General features: G+C 53.8%; 1 protein-coding gene and 1 pseudogene across 2 annotated transcripts; one reads left to right on the top strand and one right to left on the bottom strand.

Annotated features, from left to right (window-relative positions):
- LOC132811700 (zinc finger protein 850-like) overlaps nucleotides 1-22810 on the bottom strand; it is a 55836-nt pseudogene that overhangs the window by 4514 nt on the left and 28512 nt on the right.
- On the top strand, nucleotides 15711-21421 carry LOC132811699 (zinc finger protein 664-like). Of its 2 annotated transcripts, none has more exons than XM_060822837.1 (2): nucleotides 15711-15789; nucleotides 20358-21421. In XM_060822837.1, exon 2 carries the CDS (start codon nucleotides 21013-21015, stop codon nucleotides 21400-21402), a length of 390 nt encoding a protein of 129 aa, XP_060678820.1. In that variant the 5' UTR covers nucleotides 15711-15789; nucleotides 20358-21012; the 3' UTR covers nucleotides 21403-21421. The 2 variants fall into 2 exon arrangements, with proteins under 2 accessions (XP_060678820.1, XP_060678819.1); XM_060822836.1 differs by lacking the exon at nucleotides 15711-15789 and adding an exon at nucleotides 17856-17956.

The raw sequence follows: 22810 nt of genomic DNA, 5'->3' as shown, positions 1-22810 counted from the left end.
ATTGAACTACAGAATGAAAAAGAAATGGAAAAGGGGGCGAGATAAGAGAGTGCCGTACTCACAGATCTGGGACAGAGGAAGGAATGTGCAGTCTGGGTAAAGCTCTATCTTTATTCAGAGAGAGAGGATCAGGAGCTGCAGCTTGAGCAGCTCATGGTCCGACTTCCGCATTCAGACAATGGGCTGCCTCTGATTGGCAGGAGGACCAGGCTCCTTCCGGTCCTCCAATGCTGCCTATTGGTCAATCAAAAGAAGGTCCCGCGCCTTTTTTTGCGTCCAGCGATGAGCATGCTCAGTGTTTTGCTGACACTGGACAGCATGCGCATTGCGTTGCTGACACCAGCAAACATGCGCAGTATGCTCTCTGGGAATATTGGTGTTCCTGACAGATTTTAAGTGTCCAAATGCCAGCGGGGTGAAAAGATAGAGCCACAATTTGTTTTGCCTTTATCTCGATATTTTATTCCTTTTGCATTTTGTGTGGCTGCTCAACTTTTGTATGACGTTTCCCCTTTTTGTGGGGGCAAGGCACCGAGACCAGAACTGGAGGGCATAGGTTTAGGGTGAGAGGGGAAAGATTTCTGAGGGTCCGAAGGGGCAATCCTTTCGCACAGAGGGTGGTATGTGTATGGAATGAGCTGCCAGAGGAAGTGGTGGAGGCTGGTACAATTACAGTATTTAAAATGCATCTGAATGCGGATATGGATAGGAAAGATTCAGAGGGGTAAGGGGCGACATGCTGACAAATGGATCACTAGATTAATTAGGACATCGAGTCAGCGTGGACCGCAGAGTCTGTTTCTGTGCTCTACAACTCTGAGTCTATCTTTAGATAGTATGGAAAATAAAGAGCATGAAAGCATGGGAAGGGTTAGAGCATGGAGACTACTGCCAATTTGTTGCAAAGGATAGTGGAAAGCTCTTACACCAATTAGCAGAATAAGGTTGAGGCTGAAAGGTCACTATGGCAAGATGAGATAACAGTCAATAAAGTTAGCCTCACCTGCTAAATATGATTGACAGGACGGGAACAATAAATATTCGGGACATGACATTAAATATCTAATTAATAATGAGTAGAGTCAGCCTGCTTGAGACTATTGATAATAAATATCTAATCATGACATTAGGAAAATATTAAGTAGGGTCTGGAATGCAAGACCGTTGTTGCAAAAGCTGACATTAAATCTCCAACTGTGACATTAGAATAACATTAAGTAGAATGTAGGAAAAACTGTGAGGGCACAAATAAAGAGATAATGGGAACTAACATCACTGGTTATTGTGTAGCTAGCGTGAGGAACTTTTGATTAATATAGTTGGACATGCTAACATACACACTGCTCAGCTGGAGAAAACACTGCCTCCTCTGTCCAGGAATAAACGCTGGAAAGGTTGTATTGTTCCTAGGGAGGAGGATGGTCTCTGGCTACACTCTGATATCTATCAGCTAGTAAATGGGGCAAAACTATGGAATTTAATCTCCAGGCATTCTGGGAAATTTAATAAGAGAAGGAAGGAAGTAATAAATAGTAGATCCCTACAGAGTGCTGAGGAACAAAGGGTCCTTGCTGTCCAAGTTCAGAAATCCCTGAAGTTATCAGTATCGGTCAAACTGATTGAACAGCCTGCAGGTTGTGCATTTTTTGAGAAAAATAGAATGTATCTGCAAATATAATTCTGCAAATACAAATTCACCCCCATGGATGTACGTGTTTATGTGTGTGAATGAGACAGAGTAAAGTCTATTGCGTGCTGTATATCCCGATGTCTACTTGATAACAGATGCTTTAATTCTGCTGGCGTAAATATTTTTATAAATCATAGCTGTTATAAATCATAAGTCCCAGCTCGGACTACACTGTGTTTCTGGATGGTTGACAGGCTGGGGATTGTGGCTTGGGTCTAAATTGACTGAATGTTTTATTGTTCCAGAAGGTGTAGGGGTGGGGGGTCAAAGCATCAGCAGAAATCCAGCAGAGCAGAACAGACCAATATCTTACTCTGTGGGTACAGGGACATCAGAGGACAGAGAAATCAGGACCTGAATCCAAGCTAACACTCGACTTCCCTGTGATCAGTGCTTTGACGAGCAGCATCAAGCCTCTACCCTCACCTCGCTTCCCATTTGACTACCCCCTCGATATGCAGGATCCAATCCTTGTCATCCTGAAGCCATGCCTCTGTAAGGAGTCTCAGATCATAATTATTCTCTTCAATTTGTGCAGCCAATTTTGTTACAATGCACCACACATTCAGAAACATCGTTTTTAGTTTCAAGTTTTGTGATCTTCAGGATCCGGTTTTGATTGCTGGTACATTTACTCACCTTGTCCCTTTCTATCGTTCTCTGATGTTCATTTTCCACATCACTATATTGCTCACCGGCCTTGATTTGGATTGGTCATGCTAAATTGTCCATAATGTACAGGCATGTGAAGGTTAGATGGGGTAGCCATGGGAAATGCAGGGTTAGAGTTTCATAGTAAAAGAAGTAGTAGTTGGCCATTTGGCCCATCGAACCTGCTCCACCGTTCATTATGATCATGGCTGATATATGCGTCATCTGAGATCCTCCTCCCTGCATTGTCCCAACTACCCTTAATTCCCATACCATGCAAATACCCATCTAACTGTGTTTTGAATATTCTTAATGAAGATGCCTCTACTGCTTCCTTGGGCAGGGAATTCCATAGATTGACTACTCTCTGGGAAAAGCAGTTCCTCCTCATCTCTGTCCTAAATCTACTCTCCTCAACTCAAGGCCTGGTCTCATCATGGGTAGGGTAGGGCTTCATCCCCACAGTGCAATAAATTCCCACTTTCCACCAAACTCCCAGATGTACTCACTCACTCAGTTGCTGTCTCACAAACGAAATACTTCATTGTATCTTCTTTTGCTTCCAGTAAGGGCAACCCATCTTGGAAAGCTGCTCTGAAAGTCCAACCACACTTCTGCATTCACCAGAGACAATTCCAGGATAACAGCACAGAAACAGACCCTCCAACCAAACACCTGCAAATGTGTTGCTGGTCAAAGCACAGCAGGCCAGGCAGCATCTCAGGAATAGAGAGTTCGACGTTTCGAGCATAAGCCCTTCATCAGGAATAAGAGAGAGAGAGAGCCAAGCAGGCTAAGATAAAAGGTAGGGAGGAGGGACTAGGGGGAGGGGCGATGGAGGTGGGATAGGTGGAAGGAGGTCAAGGTGAGGGTGATAGGCCGGAGTGGGGTGGGGGCGGAGAGGTCAGGAAGAGGATTGCAGGTTAGGAGGGCGGTGCTGAGTTGAGGGAACCGACTGAGACAAGGTGGGGGGAGGGGAAATGAGGAAGCTGGAGAAATCTGAATTCATACAGACACGTCCAACCAACCAAACACGTCCATGCTGACCAAATATCCTAAATTAACCTGGTCTCATTTGCCCATATATCCCTCTAATATCTTCCTATTCATGTACCCATCAAGATGGGTTTTAAATGTTGTACCTGTTCCAGCCTCCACCACTTCCTCTGGCAGTTCGTTCCATACATGCACCACCCTCTGTGTGAAAAGGTTGTCCCTCATGTCCCTTTCCCCACTCACCTAAAATCTATGCCACTTTGGTTCTGGACTCTCCTAACTTGGGGAAAGACCTTGCCCCTTATAAGGTTAACCCTCAGTGTCCGATGTGCAGAAAGTGAGACCTGCAGATGCTGGAATCAGAGTCTAAAAGTGTGGGGCTGAACAAGCACAGCAGAACAGGCAGTATCGGAGGAGTGGGAGAGTCGACATTTCAGGCCTGAGCCCTTCATCAGGAATGATGCATGAATGTACAAAGGAGCCTCGGCGTCCTTCTCCACCAGTCATCAGACAGATGCACAAGCAATCAGCAAGGCAAGTGGTATATTCGGAAGATGAACTGGGATTAGCAGTGGGGATGTCATCCTGCAGTTAGGGGGTCATTGAATATATCCAAGGCTGAGTTCATCTGTTTTTTGAACAACAGTGTGTGGATTTTTATGTTGTGTGGATCAGGTGATTTTTTTTGTTGACAGTGGTTTATGTGTTGGATGCAGGTACAATAACCACGTTTAAAGTGGAAGGCAAGAAAGTTTTAAGACCACGACAGAACAGTTAGTTAGACAGCACAGAAACGGACCCTTCAGCCCTACTATTCCATGCTGACTATGTTTCAGTGCCACTTGCCAATGTTTGGCCCATATCCCCCCGCACCTTCCCTATTCATGTACTTATCCAAATGTCTTTTAAAGGTTGCATCTGTACGTGCATCCACCACTTCCTCTGGACATTCATTCCATACATGAACCACTCTCTGTTTATGAAAACCTTTTCCAGATTCTGTCCACTTCATGGATTCATTTCCCTTTCCGTTCGGTTGGTGCAAGTCAAAAATTGAAGCCCAGAATGAAAAAAAAATGAGAAAGGAGTTGAGAAGAGAGCGGTGTACTGGCGGAGTAAGGAGGTTGCAGTCTGGAACAAACTCAATCTTCATTCAGAGAGAGGAGCAGCACCTTCCGAAGCTCGTATTCCAACTTCTGCATTCAGACAACAGGAAGGCTCTGATTGGCAGGAGGACCTATATCCTTCCGGTCCTCCAGGACTTCCGATTGGCCCACCCAAAGAAAGTCGCGATGCGTGCGGCGAGGAGCACGCGCAGTATGTTCTCTGGTGATGCTGCTGTTCCTGACAGAATTTGTGTCCAAGTGCCAAGAGAAGTAAAAAAAGGGGAGATCCACCCTTTCTTCCCCCCTGTGATATTTACCTTTCCTACACGCCCCATGACTTTATAAATCGAAAAGTCACCAGTCAACTTGTGGTCGTCGATAGGGCGACGAGAAGTGGACTCAGTACTCTACACGTGGTCTCACCAATATCCTGTACAACCTCAATGTGATGTCCCAATTCCTACACTGAACGGTGTGAACAATGAAGGCAAGTGTGCCAAACGCCTCCTTCACCACCCTGTCCAGCAATGATGCAACTTTCAAAGAACTATGTCCCCGATTTGGAGATGCCGGTGTTGGACTGGGGTGTACGAAGTTAAAATTCACACCACAATTGTCCCCCCCAGTCTTTCTCTCACCCCACCCTCTGTCCCCCCCCAGTCTTTCTCTCACCCCACCCTCTGTCCCCCCCCAGTCTTTCTCTCACCCCACCCTCTGTCCCCCCCCCAGTCTTTCTCTCACCCCACCCTCTGTCCCCCCTCCAGTCTTTCTCTCACCCCACCCTCTGTCCCCCTCCCTGTCTTTCTCTCACTCCACCCTCTGTCCAGCACCCCCAGTCTTTCTCTCACCCAACCCCCTGTTGCCCCTCCCAGTCTTTCTCTCACCCAACCCCCTGTTCCCCCTCCCAGTCTTTCTCTCACCCCACCCCCTGTTCCCCCTCCCAGTCTTTCTCTCACTCCACCCTCTGTCCCCCTCCCAGTCTTTCTCTCACTCCACCCTCTGTCCCCCCCAAGTCTTTCTCTCACTCCACCCTCTATCCAGCACCCCCAGTCTTTCTCTCACTCCACCCTCTGTCCCCCTCCCAGTCTTTCTCTCACTCCACCCTCTGTCCCCCTCCCAGTCTTTCTCTCACTCCACCCTCTGTCCCCCTCCCAGTCTTTCTCTCACTCCACCCTCTGTCCAGCACCCCCAGTCTTTCTCTCACCCAACCCCCTGTTCCCCCCCCCAGTCTTTCTCTCACCCAACCCCCTGTTCCCCCTCCCAGTCTTTCTCTCACCCAACCCCCTGTTCCCCCTCCCAGTCTTTCTCTCACCCCACCCCCTGTTCCCCCTCCCAGTCTTTCTCTCACCCTCCCCTCTGTCCACCCTGAGTCTTTCTCTCACTCCACCCTCTATCCAGCACCCCCAGTCTTTCTCTCACCCAACCCCCTGTTCCCCCCCCCAGTCTTTCTCTCACCCAACCCCCTGTTCCCCCTCCCAGTCTTTCTCTCACCCCACCCCCTGTTCCCCCTCCCAGTCTTTCTCTCACCCCACCCCCTGTTCCCCCTCCCAGTCTTTCTCTCACCCTACCCTCTGTCCACCCCCAGTCTTTCTCTCACTCCACCCTCTATCCAGCACCCCCAGTCTTTCTCTCACCCAACCCCCTGTTCCCCCCCCAGTCTTTCTCTCACCCAACCCCCTGTTCCCCCTCCCAGTCTTTCTCTCACCCCACCCCCTGTTCCCCCTCCCAGTCTTTCTCTCACCCCACCCCCTGTTCCCCCTCCCAGTCTTTCTCTCAGCCCACCCTCTGTCCACCCCCAGTCTTTCTCTCACTCCACCCTCTATCCAGCACCCCCAGTCTTTCTCTCACCCCACCCCCTGTTTCCCCCTCCCAGTCTCTCTCTCACCCCACCCTCTGTCCACCCCCAGTCTTTCTCTCACTCCACCCTCTGTCCACCCCCAGTCTTTCTCTCACTCCACCCTCTATCCAGCACCCCCAGTCTTTCTCTCACTCCACCCTCTGTCCCCCTCCCAGTCTTTCTCTCACTCCACCCTCTGTCCCCCTCCCAGTCTTTCTCTCACTCCACCCTCTGTCCCCCTCCCAGTCTTTCTCTCACTCCACCCTCTGTCCCCCTCCCAGTCTTTCTCTCACTCCACCCTCTGTCCCCCTCCCAGTCTTTCTCTCACCCCACCCCCTGTTCCCCCTCCCAGTCTTTCTCTCACCCCACCCTCTGTCCACCCCCAGTCTTTCTCTCACTCCACCCTCTATCCAGCACCCCCAGTCTTTCTCTCACTCCACCCTCTGTCCCCCTCCCAGTCTTTCTCTCACTCCACCCTCTGTCCCCCTCCCAGTCTTTCTCTCACTCCACCCTCTGTCCCCCTCCCAGTCTTTCTCTCACTCCACCCTCTGTCCACCCCCAGTCTTTCTCTCACTCCACCCTCTGTCCAGCACCCCCAGTCTTTCTCTCACCCAACCCCCTGTTCCCCCCACCAGTCTTTCTCTCACCCAACCCCCTGTTCCCCCTCCCAGTCTTTCTCTCACCCCACCCCCTGTTCCCCCTCCCAGTCTTTCTCTCACCCCACCCCCTGTTCCCCCTCCCAGTCTTTCTCTCACCCTACCCTCTGTCCACCCCCAGTCTTTCTCTCACTCCACCCTCTATCCAGCACCCCCAGTCTTTCTCTCACTCCACCCTCTGTCCCCCTCCCAGTCTTTCTCTCACTCCACCCTCTATCCAGCACCCCCAGTCTTTCTCTCACCCCACCCCCTGTTTCCCCCTCCCAGTCTCTCTCTCACCCCACCCTCTGTCCACCCCCAGTCTTTCTCTCACTCCACCCTCTATCCAGCACCCCCAGTCTTTCTCTCACTCCACCCTCTGTCCCCCTCCCAGTCTTTCTCTCACTCCACCCTCTGTCCCCCTCCCAGTCTTTCTCTCACTCCACCCTCTGTCCCCCTCCCAGTCTTTCTCTCACTCCACCCTCTGTCCAGCACCCCCAGTCTTTCTCTCACCCAACCCCCTGTTCCCCCCCCCAGTCTTTCTCTCACCCAACCCCCTGTTCCCCCCCCCAGTCTTTCTCTCACCCAACCCCCTGTTCCCCCCCCCCAGTCTTTCTCTCACCCAACCCCCTGTTCCCCCCCCGAGTCTTTCTCTCACCCCACCCCCTGTTCCCCCTCCCAGTCTTTCTCTCACCCCACCCCCTGTTCCCCCTCCCAGTCTTTCTCTCAGCCCACCCTCTGTCCACCCCCAGTCTTTCTCTCACTCCACCCTCTGTCCCCCTCCCAGTCTTTCTCTCACTCCACCCTCTGTCCCCCTCCCAGTCTTTCTCTCACTCCACCCTCTGTCCCCCTCCCAGTCTTTCTCTCACCCCACCCCCTGTTCCCCCCCCAGTCTTTCTCTCACCCCACCCCCTGTTCCCCCCCCCAGTCTTTCTCTCACCCCACCCCCTGTTCCCCCCCAGTCTTTCTCTCACCCCACCCCCTGTTCCCCCTCCCAGTCTTTCTCTCACCCTACCCTCTGTCCACCCCCAGTCTTTCTCTCACTCCACCCTCTATCCAGCACCCCCAGTCTTTCTCTCACTCCACCCTCTGTCCCCCTCCCAGTCTTTCTCTCACTCCACCCTCTGTCCCCCTCCCAGTCTTTCTCTCACTCCACCCTCTGTCCCCCTCCCAGTCTTTCTCTCACTCCACCCTCTGTCCAGCACCCCCAGTCTTTCTCTCACCCAACCCCCTGTTCCCCCCCCCCAGTCTTTCTCTCACCCAACCCCCTGTTCCCCCCCCCGAGTCTTTCTCTCACCCAACCCCCTGTTCCCCCCCCCAGTCTTTCTCTCACCCCACCCCCTGTTCCCCCCCCAGTCTTTCTCTCACCCCACCCCCTGTTCCCCCTCCCAGTCTTTCTCTCACCCCACCCCCTGTTCCCCCTCCCAGTCTTTCTCTCAGCCCACCCTCTGTCCACCCCCAGTCTTTCTCTCACTCCACCCTCTGTCCAGCCCCCCCCCAGTCTTTCTCTCACCCTACCCTCTGTCCACCCCCAGTCTTTCTCTCACTCCACCCTCTGTCCCCCTCCCAGTCTTTCTCTCACTCCACCCTCTGTCCAGCACCCCCAGTCTTTCTCTCACCCAACCCCCTGTTCCCCCCCCCAGTCTTTCTCTCACCCAACCCCCTGTTCCCCCCCCAGTCTTTCTCTCACCCCACCCCCTGTTCCCCCCCCCCAGTCTTTCTCTCACCCAACCCCCTGTTCCCCCCCCAGTCTTTCTCTCACCCCACCCCCTGTTCCCCCCCCAGTCTTTCTCTCACCCCACCCCCTGTTCCCCCTCCCAGTCTTTCTCTCACCCCACCCCCTGTTCCCCCTCCCAGTCTTTCTCTCACCCTACCCTCTGTCCACCCCCAGTCTTTCTCTCACTCCACCCTCTATCCAGCACCCCCAGTCTTTCTCTCACTCCACCCTCTGTCCCCCTCCCAGTCTTTCTCTCACTCCACCCTCTGTCCAGCACCCCCAGTCTTTCTCTCACCCCACCCCCTGTTTCCCCCTCCCAGTCTCTCTCTCACCCCACCCTCTGTCCACCCCCAGTCTTTCTCTCACTCCACCCTCTATCCACCCCCAGTCTTTCTCTCACTCCACCCTCTGTCCCCCTCCCAGTCTTTCTCTCACTCCACCCTCTGTCCCCCTCCCAGTCTTTCTCTCACTCCACCCTCTGTCCCCCTCCCAGTCTTTCTCTCACTCCACCCTCTGTCCCCCTCCCAGTCTTTCTCTCACTCCACCCTCTGTCCAGCACCCCCAGTCTTTCTCTCACCCAACCCCCTGTTCCCCCCCCAGTCTTTCTCTCACCCAACCCCCTGTTCCCCCCCCAGTCTTTCTCTCACCCAACCCCCTGTTCCCCCCCCCGAGTCTTTCTCTCACCCCACCCCCTGTTCCCCCTCCCAGTCTTTCTCTCACCCCACCCCCTGTTCCCCCTCCCAGTCTTTCTCTCAGCCCACCCTCTGTCCACCCCCAGTCTTTCTCTCACTCCACCCTCTGTCCCCCTCCCAGTCTTTCTCTCACTCCACCCTCTGTCCCCCTCCCAGTCTTTCTCTCACTCCACCCTCTGTCCCCCTCCCAGTCTTTCTCTCACCCCACCCCCTGTTCCCCCCCCCAGTCTTTCTCTCACCCGACCCCCTGTTCCCCCCCCCAGTCTTTCTCTCACCCCACCCCCTGTTCCCCCTCCCAGTCTTTCTCTCACCCCACCCCCTGTTCCCCCTCCCAGTCTTTCTCTCACTCCACCCTCTGTCCACCCCCAGTCTTTCTCTCACTCCACCCTCTATCCAGCACCCCCAGTCTTTCTCTCACTCCACCCTCTGTCCCCCTCCCAGTCTTTCTCTCACTCCACCCTCTGTCCAGCACCCCCAGTCTTTCTCTCACCCCACCCCCTGTTTCCCCCTCCCAGTGTCTCTCTCACCCCACCCTCTGTCCACCCCCAGTCTTTCTCTCACTCCACCCTCTATCCACCCCCAGTCTTTCTCTCACTCCACCCTCTATCCAGCACCCCCAGTCTTTCTCTCACTCCACCCTCTGTCCCCCTCCCAGTCTTTCTCTCACTCCACCCTCTGTCCCCCTCCCAGTCTTTCTCTCACTCCACCCTCTGTCCCCCTCCCAGTCTTTCTCTCACTCCACCCTCTGTCCCCCTCCCAGTCTTTCTCTCACCCCACCCCCTGTTCCCCCTCCCAGTCTTTCTCTCACCCTACCCTCTGTCCACCCCCAGTCTTTCTCTCACTCCACCCTCTATCCAGCACCCCCAGTCTTTCTCTCACTCCACCCTCTGTCCCCCTCCCAGTCTTTCTCTCACTCCATCCTCTGTCCAGCACCCCCAGTCTTTCTCTCACCCCACCCCCTGTTTCCCCCTCCCAGTCTCTCTCTCACCCCACCCTCTGTCCACCCCCAGTCTTTCTCTCACTCCACCCTCTGTCCACCCCCAGTCTTTCTCTCACTCCACCCTCTATCCAGCACCCCCAGTCTTTCTCTCACTCCACCCTCTGTCCCCCTCCCAGTCTTTCTCTCACTCCACCCTCTGTCCCCCTCCCAGTCTTTCTCTCACTCCACCCTCTGTCCCCCTCCCAGTCTTTCTCTCACTCCACCCTCTGTCCCCCCCCCCAGTCTTTCTCTCACCCCACCCCCTGTTCCCCCCCCAGTCTTTCTCTCACCCCACCCCCTGTTCCCCCCCCCAGTCTTTCTCTCACCCCACCCCCTGTTCCCCCTCCCAGTCTTTCTCTCAGCCCACCCTCTATCCACCCCCAGTCTTTCTCTCACTCCACCCTCTATCCAGCACCCCCAGTCTTTCTCTCACTCCACCCTCTGTCCCCCTCCCAGTCTTTCTCTCACTCCACCCTCTGTCCAGCACCCCCAGTCTTTCTCTCACCCCACCCCCTGTTCCCCCCTCCCAGTCTTTCTCTCACCCCACCCTCTGTCCACCCCCAGTCTTTCTCTCACTCCACCCTCTGTCCCCCTCCCAGTCTTTCTCTCACTCCACCCTCTGTCCCCCTCCCAGTCTTTCTCTCACTCCACCCTCTGTCCCCCTCCCAGTCTTTCTCTCACTCCACCCTCTGTCCAGCACCCCCAGTCTTTCTCTCACCCCACCCCCTGTTCCCCCCTCCCAGTCTTTCTCTCACCCCACCCTCTGTCCACCCCCAGTCTTTCTCTCACTCCACCCTCTGTCCCCCTCCCAGTCTTTCTCTCACTCCACCCTCTGTCCCCCTCCCAGTCTTTCTCTCACTCCACCCTCTGTCCCCCTCCCAGTCTTTCTCTCACTCCACCCTCTGTCCAGCACCCCCAGTCTTTCTCTCACACCACCCCCTGTTTCCCCCTCCCAGTCTTTCTCTCACCCCACCCTCTGTCCCCTCCCAGTCTTTCTCTCACTCCACCCTCTATCCACCCCCAGTCTTTCTCTCACTCCACCCTCTATCCAGCACCCCCAGTCTTTCTCTCACTCCACCCTCTGTTCCCCTCCCAGTCTTTCTCTCACTCCACCCTCTGTCCCCCTCCCAGTCTTTCTCTCACTCCACCCTCTGTCCCCCTCCCAGTCTTTCTCTCACTCCACCCTCTGTTCCCCTCCCAGTCTTTCTCTCACTCCACCCTCTGTCCCCCTCCCAGTCTTTCTCTCACTCCACCCTCTGTCCCCCTCCCAGTCTTTCTCTCACTCCACCCTCTGTCCCCCTCCCAGTCTTTCTCTCACTCCACCCTCTGTCCCCCTCCCAGTCTTTCTCTCACTCCACCCTCTGTCCCCCTCCCAGTCTTTCTCTCACTCCACCCTCTGTCCCCCTCCCAGTCTTTCTCTCACTCCACCCTCTGTCCAGCACCCCCAGTCTTTCTCTCACCCCACCCCCTGTTCCCCCCTCCCAGTCTTTCTCTCACCCCACCCTCTGTCCACCCCCAGTCTTTCTCTCACTCCACCCTCTGTCCCCCTCCCAGTCTTTCTCTCACTCCACCCTCTGTCCCCCTCCCAGTCTTTCTCTCACTCCACCCTCTGTCCCCCTCCCAGTCTTTCTCTCACTCCACCCTCTGTCCCCCTCCCAGTCTTTCTCTCACTCCACCCTCTGTCCAGCACCCCCAGTCTTTCTCTCACACCACCCCCTGTTTCCCCCTCCCAGTCTTTCTCTCACCCCACCCTCTGTCCCCTCCCAGTCTTTCTCTCACTCCACCCTCTGTCCCCCTCCCAGTCTTTCTCTCACTCCACCCTCTGTCCCCCTCCCAGTCTTTCTCTCACTCCACCCTCTGTCCCCCTCCCAGTCTTTCTCTCACTCCACCCTCTGTCCAGCACTCCCAGTCTTTCTCTCACTCCACCCTCTGTCCAGCACCCCCAGTCTTTCTCTCACCCAACCCCCTGTTCCCCCCCCCAGTCTTTCTCTCACCCAACCCCCTGTTCCCCCCCCCAGTCTTTCTCTCACCCAACCCCCTGTTTCCCCCCACAGTCTTTCTCTCACCCCACCCCCTGTTTCCCCCCCACCCCCTGTTTCCCCCCCCAGTCTTTCTCTCACCCTACCCTCTATCCACCCCCAGTCTTTCTCTCACTCCACCCTCTATCCAGCACCCCCAGTCTTTCTCTCACTCCACCCTCTGTCCCCCTCCCAGTCTTTCTCTCACTCCACCCTCTGTCCAGCACCCCCAGTCTTTCTCTCACCCCACCCCCTGTTTCCCCCTCCCAGTCTTTCTCTCACCCCACCCTCTGTCCCCCTCCCAGTCTTTCTCTCACCCCACCCTCTGTCCCCCTCCCAGTCTTTCTCTCACCCCACCCTCTGTCCCCCTCCCAGTCTTTCTCTCACTCCACCCTCTGTCCCCCTCCCAGTCTTTCTCTCACTCCACCCTCTGTCCAGCACCCCCAGTCTTTCTCTCACCCCACCCCCTGTTTCCCCCTCCCAGTCTTTCTCTCACCCCACCCCCTGTCCCCCTCCCAGTCTTTCTCTCACCCCACCCTCTGTCCCCCTCCCAGTCTTTCTCTCACCCCACCCTCTGTCCCCCTCCCAGTCTTTCTCTCACTCCACCCTCTGTCCCCCTCCCAGTCTTTCTCTCACTCCACCCTCTGTCCCCCTCCCAGTCTTTCTCTCACTCCACCCTCTGTCCAGCACCCCCAGTCTTTCTCTCACCCCACCCCCTGTTTCCCCCTCCCAGTCTTTCTCTCACTCCACCCTCTGTCCAGCACCCCCAGTCTTTCTCTCACTCCACCCTCTGTCCCCCTCCCAGTCTTTCTCTCACTCCACCCTCTGTCCCCCTCCCAGTCTTTCTCTCACTCCACCCTCTGTCCCCCTCCCAGTCTTTCTCTCACTCCACCCTCTGTCCAGCACCCCCAGTCTTTCTCTCACCCCACCCCCTGTTCCCCCCCAGTCTTTCTCTCACCCCACCCTCTGTCCCCCTCCCAGTCTTTCTCTCACTCCACCCTCTGTCCCCCTCCCAGTCTTTCTCTCACTCCACCCTCTGTCCAGCACCCCCAGTCTTTCTCTCACTCCACCCTCTGTCCAGCACCCCCAGTCTTTCTCTCACCCCACCCCCTGTTTCCCCCTCCCAGTCTTTCTCTCACCCCACCCTCTGTCCCCCTCCCAGTCTTTCTCTCACTCCACCCTCTGTCCCCCTCCCAGTCTTTCTCTCACTCCACCCTCTGTCCAGCACCCCCAGTCTTTCTCTCACTCCACCCTCTGTCCCCCTCCCAGTCTTTCTCTCACTCCACCCTCTGTCCCCCTCCCAGTCTTTCTCTCACTCCACCCTCTGTCCCCCTCCCAGTCTTTCTCTCACTCCACCCTCTGTCCCCCTCCCAGTCTTTCTCTCACTCCACCCTCTGTCCCCCTCCCAGTCTTTCTCTCACTCCACCCTCTGTCCCCCTCCCAGTCTTTCTCTCACTCCACCCTCTGTCCCCCTCCCAGTCTTTCTCTCACTCCACCCTCTGTCCCCCTCCCAGTCTTTCTCTCACTCCACCCTCTGTCCCCCTCCCAGTCTTTCTCTCACTCCACCCTCTGTCCCCCTCCCAGTCTTTCTCTCACTCCACCCTCTGTCCCCCTCCCAGTCTTTCTCTCACTCCACCCTCTGTCCCCCTCCCAGTCTTTCTCTCACTCCACCCTCTGTCCCCCTCCCAGTCTTTCTCTCACTCCACCCTCTGTCCCCCTCCCAGTCTTTCTCTCACTCCACCCTCTGTCCCCCTCCCAGTCTTTCTCTCACTCCACCCTCTGTCCCCCTCCCAGTCTTTCTCTCACCCAACCCCCTGTTTCCCCCCACAGTCTTTCTCTCACCCAACCCCCTGTTTCCCCCCCACCCCCTGTTTCCCCCCCCAGTCTTTCTCTCACCCTACCCTCTATCCACCCCCAGTCTTTCTCTCACTCCACCCTCTATCCAGCACCCCCAGTCTTTCTCTCACTCCACCCTCTGTCCCCCTCCCAGTCTTTCTCTCACTCCACCCTCTGTCCAGCACCCCCAGTCTTTCTCTCACCCCACCCCCTGTTTCCCCCTCCCAGTCTTTCTCTCACCCCACCCTCTGTCCCCCTCCCAGTCTTTCTCTCACCCAACCCCCTGTTTCCCCCCCACCCCCTGTTTCCCCCCCCACCCCCTGTTTGCCCCCCCAGTCTTTCTCTCACCCTACCCTCTATCCACCCCCAGTCTTTCTCTCACTCCACCCTCTATCCAGCACCCCCAGTCTTTCTCTCACTCCACCCTCTGTCCCCCTCCCAGTCTTTCTCTCACTCCACCCTCTGTCCAGCCCCCCCAGTCTTTCTCTCACCCCACCCCCTGTTTCCCCCTCCCAGTCTTTCTCTCACCCCACCCTCTGTCCCCCTCCCAGTCTTTCTCTCACTCCACCCTCTGTCCCCCTCCCAGTCTTTCTCTCACTCCACCCTCTGTCCCCCTCCCAGTCTTTCTCTCACTCCACCCTCTGTCCCCCTCCCAGTCTTTCTCTCACTCCACCCTCTGTCCAGCACCCCCAGTCTTTCTCTCACTCCACCCCCTGTTTCCCCCTCCCAGTCTTTCTCTCACCCCACCCTCTGTCCCCCTCCCAGTCTTTCTCTCACCCCACCCTCTGTCCCCCTCCCAGTCTTTCTCTCACCCCACCCTCTGTCCCCCTCCCAGTCTTTCTCTCACTCCACCCTCTGTCCCCCTCCCAGTCTTTCTCTCACTCCACCCTCTGTCCCCCTCCCAGTCTTTCTCTCACCCCACCCTCTGTCCCCCTCCCAGTCTTTCTCTCACTCCACCCTCTGTCCCCCTCCCAGTCTTTCTCTCACCCCACCCCCTGTTTCCCCCTCCCAGTCTTTCTCTCACCCCACCCCCTGTTTCCCCCCCACCCCCTGTTTCCCCCCCACCCCCTGTTTCCCCCCCCAGTCTTTCTCTCACCCCACCCCCTGTTTCCCCCCCCAGTCTTTCTCTCACCCCACCCCCTGTTCCCCCCACCCCCTGTTTCCCCCCCACCCCCTGTTTCCCCCCCACCCCCTGTTTCCCCCCCCAGTCTTTCTCTCACCCCACCCCCTGTTTCCCCCCCACCCCCTGTTCCCCCCCCAGTCTTTCTCTCACCCCACCCCCTGTTCCCCCCCAGTCTTTCTCTCACCCCACCCCCTGTTTCCCCCCCAGCCCCTGTTTCCCCCCCACCCCCTGTTTCCCCCCCACCCCCTGTTTCCCCCCCCAGTCTTTCTCTCGCCCCACCCTCTGTTCCCCCCCCAGTCTTTCTCTCGCCCCACCCTTTGCCCCCCCCCACCACCGCTCCGAGTCTTTCTCTCCTCGTACCATGAAATTGGTTCTGACTGTTGTCGTGGATAAAATGTAGAGAAGGACCAGGAGACGCAGAGAGTTCTTCAAGATGTAGGTCGTTTATTTGCAAACAAAAAGACCGTGACACTCGAAAAGCAGATTCTCGAATGCCCACAAACCTCAGGGTCTGTGGTTCTAAAATAACTTTTTTTTTAATCATGTTTGTGTTAGCTTATCAGCATGTCCAACTATATTTATCAACGTACCTCAGCCTAGCTACACAATAAGCCAGTGATGTTAGTTCCCATTATCTCTTTAGTTGTACATTCTACTTCATGTTATTCCAATGTCTCGGTTAGAGATTTAATGTCAGCTTTTGCAACAACAGTCTTTCATTCTAGACCCTACTTAATATTTTCCTAATGTCATGATTAGATATTTATTGTCAGTAGTTTCAAGCAGACTGACTCTACTCACTAACAATGAGATATTTAATGTCATGTCCCAAATATTTATTGTCCCAATAATGATAGTTAGCAGATGAGGCTAACTTTACTAACGGTGTTTTCTCATCTTGTCATAGTGACCTTTCAGCCTCAACCTTACTCTGCTAATTGGTGTAAGAGTGTTCCACTATCCTTTGCAATTGTAGTGGACAGCGAAGGGGGTTACCTCAGATTACAACAGGATCTGGACCAGATGGGCCAATGGGCTGAGAAGTGGCAGATGGAGTTTAATTCAGATAAATGCGAGGTGCTGCATTTTGGGAAAGCAAATCTTAGCAGGACTTATACACTTGATGGTGAGGTCCGAGGGAGTGTAGATGAACAAAGAGACCTTGGAGTGCAGGTTCATAGCTCCTTGAAAGTGGAGTCACAGGTAGATAAGATAGTGAAGAAGACGTTTGGTATGCTTTCCTTTTTTGGTCAGAGTATTGAGTACAGTAGTTGGGAGGTCATGTTGCGGTTGTACAGGACATTGGTTAGGCCACTGTTGGAATATTGCATGCAATTCTGGTCTCCTTCCTATCGGAAAGATGTTGTGAAACGTGAAAGGGTTCGGAAAAGATTTACAAGGATGTTGCCAGTGTTGGAGGATTTGAGCTATAGGGACAGGCTGGGGCTGATTCCCTGGTGCGTCAGAGACTTGGGGGGTGGGGGGGGGGGGGGGGGAAGGGTGACCTTATAGAGGTTTACAAAATTATGAGGGGCATGGATAGGATAAATAGGCAATGTCTTTTCCCTGGGGAGTCCAGAACTAGAGGGCATAGGTTTAGGATGAGAGGGGAAAAATATTAAAGAGACCTCAGGGGCAACATTTTCATGCAGAGAGTGGTACATGTATGGAATGAGCTGCCAGAGGAAGTGGTGGAGGCTGGTACAATTGCAACATTTAAGTGGCATTTGGATGGGTATATGAATACGAAGGGTTTGGAGGGATATGGGCCGGGTGCTGGCAAGTGAGACTAGATTGGATGGGGATATCTGGTCGGCATGGACGGGTTGGACCGGAGGGTGTGTTTCCATGCTGTACATCTCTCTATGACTCTATGAACTGGAAATGGTCTCCATGCTCTAACACTTCCCATGCTTTCATGCTCTTTATTTTCCATACTATCTAAAAATAGAGTCACAGAGCTGTAGAGCACAGAAACAAACCCTTCAGTCTATGCCGACCAGATGCCAGCATGTCGCCTCTTATCCCTCTGAATCTTTCCTATTCATATCCCCATCCAGATGATGTAATTGTACCAGCCCCCACCACGTCATCTGACAGCTCATTCCATACACATACCCCCTCTGTGCAAAAGGATTGCCCCTTAGGACCCTCAGAAATCTTTCCCCTCTCACCCTAAACCTATGCCCTCCAGTTCTGGTCTCGGTGCCTTGCCCCCACAACAAGGGGAAACGACATACAAAAGTTGAGCAGCCAGACAAAATGCATAAGGAATAAAATATCGAGCCGCAGGGAAAAAAAATTGTGGCTCTATCTTTTTTCCCCTGTTGGCATTTGGACACTTAAAATCTGTCAGGAACACCAACATCCCCATAGAGCATACTGCGCATGTTTGCCAGTGTCAGCAACGCAGTGCGCATGCTTACCAGTGTCAGCAAAACACTGAGCATGCTCATTCGCTGTATGCAAAAAAGGCGCGAAACATTCTTTTGATGGACCAATAGGCAACCTTGGAGGACCGGAAGGAGCCTGGTCCTCCTGTCAATCAGAGTCAGCCCATTGTCTGAATGCGGAAGTCGGACCATGAGCTTCTCAAGCTGCAGCTCCTGATCCTCTCTCTCTGAATAAAGATAGATCTTTACCCAGACTGCACATTCCTTCCTCTGTCCCAGATCTGTGAGTACGGCACTATTTTGCTCCCATTCCATGTCTGTTTCATTCTGGGGTTCAATTGTTGACTTGCAGCATCTGAAAGAAAAGAGAGTGAATCCGGAAGGGGACAGACTCTGGAAACGCTGGTCCAGGTCTGTGTCACAATTTGCAAAATAGACAGGAGGTGGAGAAGTCGACGTTTCAGGTGTAACCCTTCCTCGGGGCTGGGGCTGGGGCTGGCTGGAGAAGCTGCACATAAAGGGGGTGGGAGTGAAGTGGAGATAGGTCAAGACAGGTAGAGGCTACGACCTGGTTGGTCAATGGGAGGAATGCATGGGGTTGCTGGCAAAGAACAAGGAGGGAGGTTTTTTTGAAATTGGAAAACTCAACGTTGAGTCCTTCAGGCTGTAGGCTGCCTGGAAGATGAGGTGTGGTCCCTTCAATTTGCAGTTAGGTTCGTTGTGGCAATGGAGGAGGCCAAAGATGGTCATGTCAGAAAAGGGAATTGTAATGGGTGGTGACTGGGAGGTCTGGTCGGCTCTGTGGACCCAGCTGTGATGCTCAGTGAACCGTTCCCCAAGTTTGCGCTCGCTCTCCCCGATATAGAGAGGACCACAATTGGCAAACACAGGACCACGATATGAAATTACAGCTTTGGCTGTGGCAAAGAAAAACAGAAAGGAGGTGCATTGTTTAAATGGAGATGTATTTGAATGTGGAGAAAGTGAGAACTGCAGATGCTGGAGATCAGCCTCAAACATTGTGGTACTGGAAGAGCACGGTGGGTCAGACAGCATCTTAGGAGCAGGAGTGTTGACGTTTTGGGCACGAGCCCTTCATCTAGACTGATGTGTGGATGGGCAAAGAGGCCTCAGTGTCCTCCTACTCCAGTCACTGCCAGTTGTCAGACAGATGTAGGAAGCAATCGGCAAGGCACGCGTTATATTAGCAAGAGGAATTGAGTTCACAAGTGGGATGTCTTCCTGCAGTTAGGGTGTCATTGAGTATATTCAAGGCTGAGTTCATCTGATTTTTTAACAAAGAAGTGGATGATGGTGGGGGAAGGCGAGAACATGGTTTAAGACCAGTATAAAATGGTTCCAGAGTCACACAGCACGGAAAGAGACCCTTTAGTCCAACCTGTTATAGAGATATACAACATGGAAACAGACCCTTTGGTCCAACTCATCCATGGTGGGACCAACAATCTGGTCCCACCTGTCAGCACCTGGCCCACATCCCTCAAAATCCTTCCCATTCATATACCCATCCAGATGCCTTTTAAATATTGCAATTGTACTCACCTCCACCTCCGACAACTCATTCCAAACATGTACCACCCTCAGTGTGAAAAGGTTGCTCCTCAGATCTCTTCTGTATCTTTCCCCACTCACCCTAAACCTATGCCCTCTAGTTCTGGACCCACCCCCTCCTGGGAAAAGACCTTGGCTATTTATCCTATTCATGCCCTTGATAATTTTGTAAACCTCTATAAGGTTACTCCTTAGTCTCCAACGCTCCAGGGAAAACAGCCCTAGCCTCCAAATAGAACAAATCCTCCAACCCAGGCAACATCCTTGTAAATTTTTCTGAACCCTTTCAAGTTTCACAACATCTTACTGATAGTAAGGAAACCAGAATTGCACACAATATTCCAAATGTGGCCTAACCAATGTCCTGTACAGCCACTACATAACTTCCCAAATCCTGTACTTAGAGGATTGGGAAAGTTTTCAAAACCTACAAAAGACAACTGGGAAAGAATGGAGGACAAACGAAACCTTTGAGGGTCAGCTTGGAGGCATCAAGGTCTCAGGACAGGGGGTGGGGATGATCCCAGCTATGGGCCACATGCCAGCAAATGGGACTAGATTAATTTGGGATATCTGGTCAGTACAATTGTGTTGGACAGAAGGGTCTGTTTCTGTGCTATGTATCTCTATGACTCTGGCGTTTGCCAGAGTCAGGAGGTTCACTTTCTCTCTACTTTCAATGTTAATGCCTTGACGTCTCATTTTGCTCCCACCTTCCTGGGGTCGTTAACCATTTTGCGTCTGGTCCTTCCTCAAGAAGCTGCGTGGCAGGTTCACCCTGAATTGACACTTTCTTTTTGCAAACCCAAAATCAGACCTGCTTACTCTCAGCAGTATCCCAGTGTTGTGAAAGATATTAGCTTTCAGGCGGAGGTATCCAAAGTTCAGAGAGACGGCAGTCTTGATGTTTTTGCTTTTCTGTCCCGTAAGATCCTGAATCAGCACCTTCAGGAGAATTAGTTCGAGCCGAGTGAGAACAGAGGGGAAGAGAGAGTGGGATGGTGCTTTCAATTTTGTGGAATAACAAAAGAAAAGAATATTCCACAGAAAGTAGAATTGCTTGTTCTGAATTTCTACCCTGCACTAATGACCTTTGTAATCTCTTTTTACAGAGCACAGTAGCGCCTCGACACACGAACAAACCCGTTCATGTACAAATCGGTTTACGAACAGGAGCGTACGTAAAATCTTGCTTCAACGTACGTACGAAATTCAAGGTACGAACACAAAAGCTCTCGGGCCCCGCGTGATCTCATTCAGTTCGTCTTTGGCGTGTGCGCTGTGAACAGCCGTCCAACCATTCTTACGCTATCCGAACAATGGGAAAAGTTGATTCAGTTCGCGAACTTTTCGGATTAAGTTCATAAGTCGAGGCGCTACTGTATTTGAAAATCTGAAGGCGGAAGTTTCAACATCAACAGATGAAGGGCTTAAGCCCGAAACGTTGACTCTCCTACTTCTCGGATGCAGCCTCACCTGCTGTGCTTTTCCAGTGCCACACTTTTCAATACTGACTCTCCAGTGTCTGCAGTCCTCACTTTGACGTCAATGTCTGACAGTCACTCAATCCATTGGGACCGCAACGGTTTTCATCTATGATTCTGTGAGAAGGAGCAAAGATTTTTGGTTCCTGTCTAAGTACGTTTTCAGCATCAGCGGGACTGGATGAGAGAGCCTACCATTGCAGTGCACTGAGTGTGGAGCCTAAAATAACTATACGGCCTGGAAAGAGGAATTCACAGCAGGGAGTGGCTCCACACTTCGGCCATGGAGAAACGCGAGGAATCCCACCTCTTGGAGAAACCATGGAACTGTGGTGACTGCGGGAAAGGCTTCCGTTTTCCATCTTCCCTGGAGATTCATCGGCGTAGTCACACTGGGCAGAGGCCATTCACCTGCCCAGTCTGTGGGGAGGCCTTCAGATATTCCTCCACCCTGCTGACCCACCAGCGTATCCACACGGGGGAGACGCCCTACAGCTGCCCCGAGTGCGGGAAGGCCTTTACCCAGGTCTCTGGACTGCAAAACCACCAGTGGGTCCACACAGGGGAGAGGTCCTTCAGCTGTCCCGAGTGCAGGAAGGGCTTCAGCAATTCCTCCTCTCTGCTGAGGCACCAGCGGGCCCACACGGGGGAAGAGGCCCTTCAGCTGCCCTAAGTGCGGAAAAGCCTTCAGGGATTCCTCCTCTCTGCTGAGGCACCAGCGGGCCCACACTGGGGAGAGGCCCTTCAGCTGCCCCGAGTGCAGGAAGGCCTTTATCCAGGTCTCTGGACTGCTAAACCACCAGTGTGTCCACACGGGGGAGAGGCCATTCAGCTGCCCCGAGTGCAGGAAGGCCTTCAGCAATTCCTCTGCCCTGCTGAGCCACCAGCGGGTCCACACGGGGGAGAGGCCCTTCAGCTGCCTCGAGTGCGGGAAGGCCTTCAGCAATTCCCCCAACCTGCTGAGGCACCAGCGGGTCCACACAGGGGAGAGGCCCTTCAGCTGCCCCGAGTGCAGGAAGGCCTTCAGCAATTCCTCCGCCTTGCTGAACCACCAGCGGGTCCACACAGGAGAGAGGCCCTTCAGCTGCCCCGAGTGCAGGAAGGCCTTCAGCAATTCCTCCGCCCTGCTGACTCACCGGAGGGTCCACACGGGGGAGAGGCCCTTCAGCTGCCCCGAGTGCGGGAAGACCTTTACCCGCTCCTCCCACCTGCTGAGGCACCAGCGGGTCCACACTGGGGAGAGGCCCTTCAGCTGCCCCGAGTGCGGGAAGGCCTTCAGCAATTCCTCCGACAGGCTGACCCACCAGCGGATCCACACTGGCGAGAGGCCATTCCCCTGCCCCAAGTGTGGGAAGGCCTTCATCAGCTCCTCCCACCTCCGGAGGCACCAGTGAGTTCACGTACCATCGCAGGGGGATTGAAGGAGTGAAGGCTGAAAGTCCAGTGAATAATGACAATCAGCCCAGCTCCCGGGTTTGAATCTCGCTGCAGCAGATGGCGCTATACAGGGTATGGGTTGAAATTGCTGAGTGAGGCAATGCTTCCTCCGGGTTACGGCTGTACCAAGGATCCAATTAGAAAGGGACATCTCGATGCTGACCAATAGTGAAGACAGTGAGGTTGGGTGGGCGTATAAGCGTGAGTGAGTGTGCTTTGATCTTGAGCTGTTTAGAAAGCAGCTACTTTTTCTCTACCTTTTTGCTGAGGGGGATTTGAAGCTTTAACAAAGTTGGGTCACAATAAAGGTGAAGTGAACTTAACGCTGAGCTCAGACTCTCATTGAAGGCTTTGAGCTCCAAGAGGTTTTGCTTTTAAAGCTACTCATTTCTTTCAGCCTCCTGCACTAAGCTTCCCATGTCGCTTATCAGTTGGATCAGTGAATGAGCAGCCAATATCGTTAGAAATTGTAAATGTTTCAGGAGTGCAGAGTGTGAGAATTCTATTCGAGAGGGTTGAGTAAAGATTTACCAGGATGTTGCCAAGACTTGAGGGAGGGTTTGAGTTATCAGGAGAAGCTGGGACTTTATTCACTGGAGCACAGGAAATTGAGGGGTGCCATCATTGAGATTGATAAAATCATG

Source organism: Hemiscyllium ocellatum, unplaced genomic scaffold, assembly GCF_020745735.1.
Source record: "Hemiscyllium ocellatum isolate sHemOce1 unplaced genomic scaffold, sHemOce1.pat.X.cur. scaffold_2320_pat_ctg1, whole genome shotgun sequence".
In the NCBI taxonomy this organism is placed as follows: Eukaryota; Metazoa; Chordata; class Chondrichthyes; order Orectolobiformes; family Hemiscylliidae; genus Hemiscyllium; species Hemiscyllium ocellatum.
This window is presented reverse-complemented; position numbering and strand designations above follow the sequence as displayed.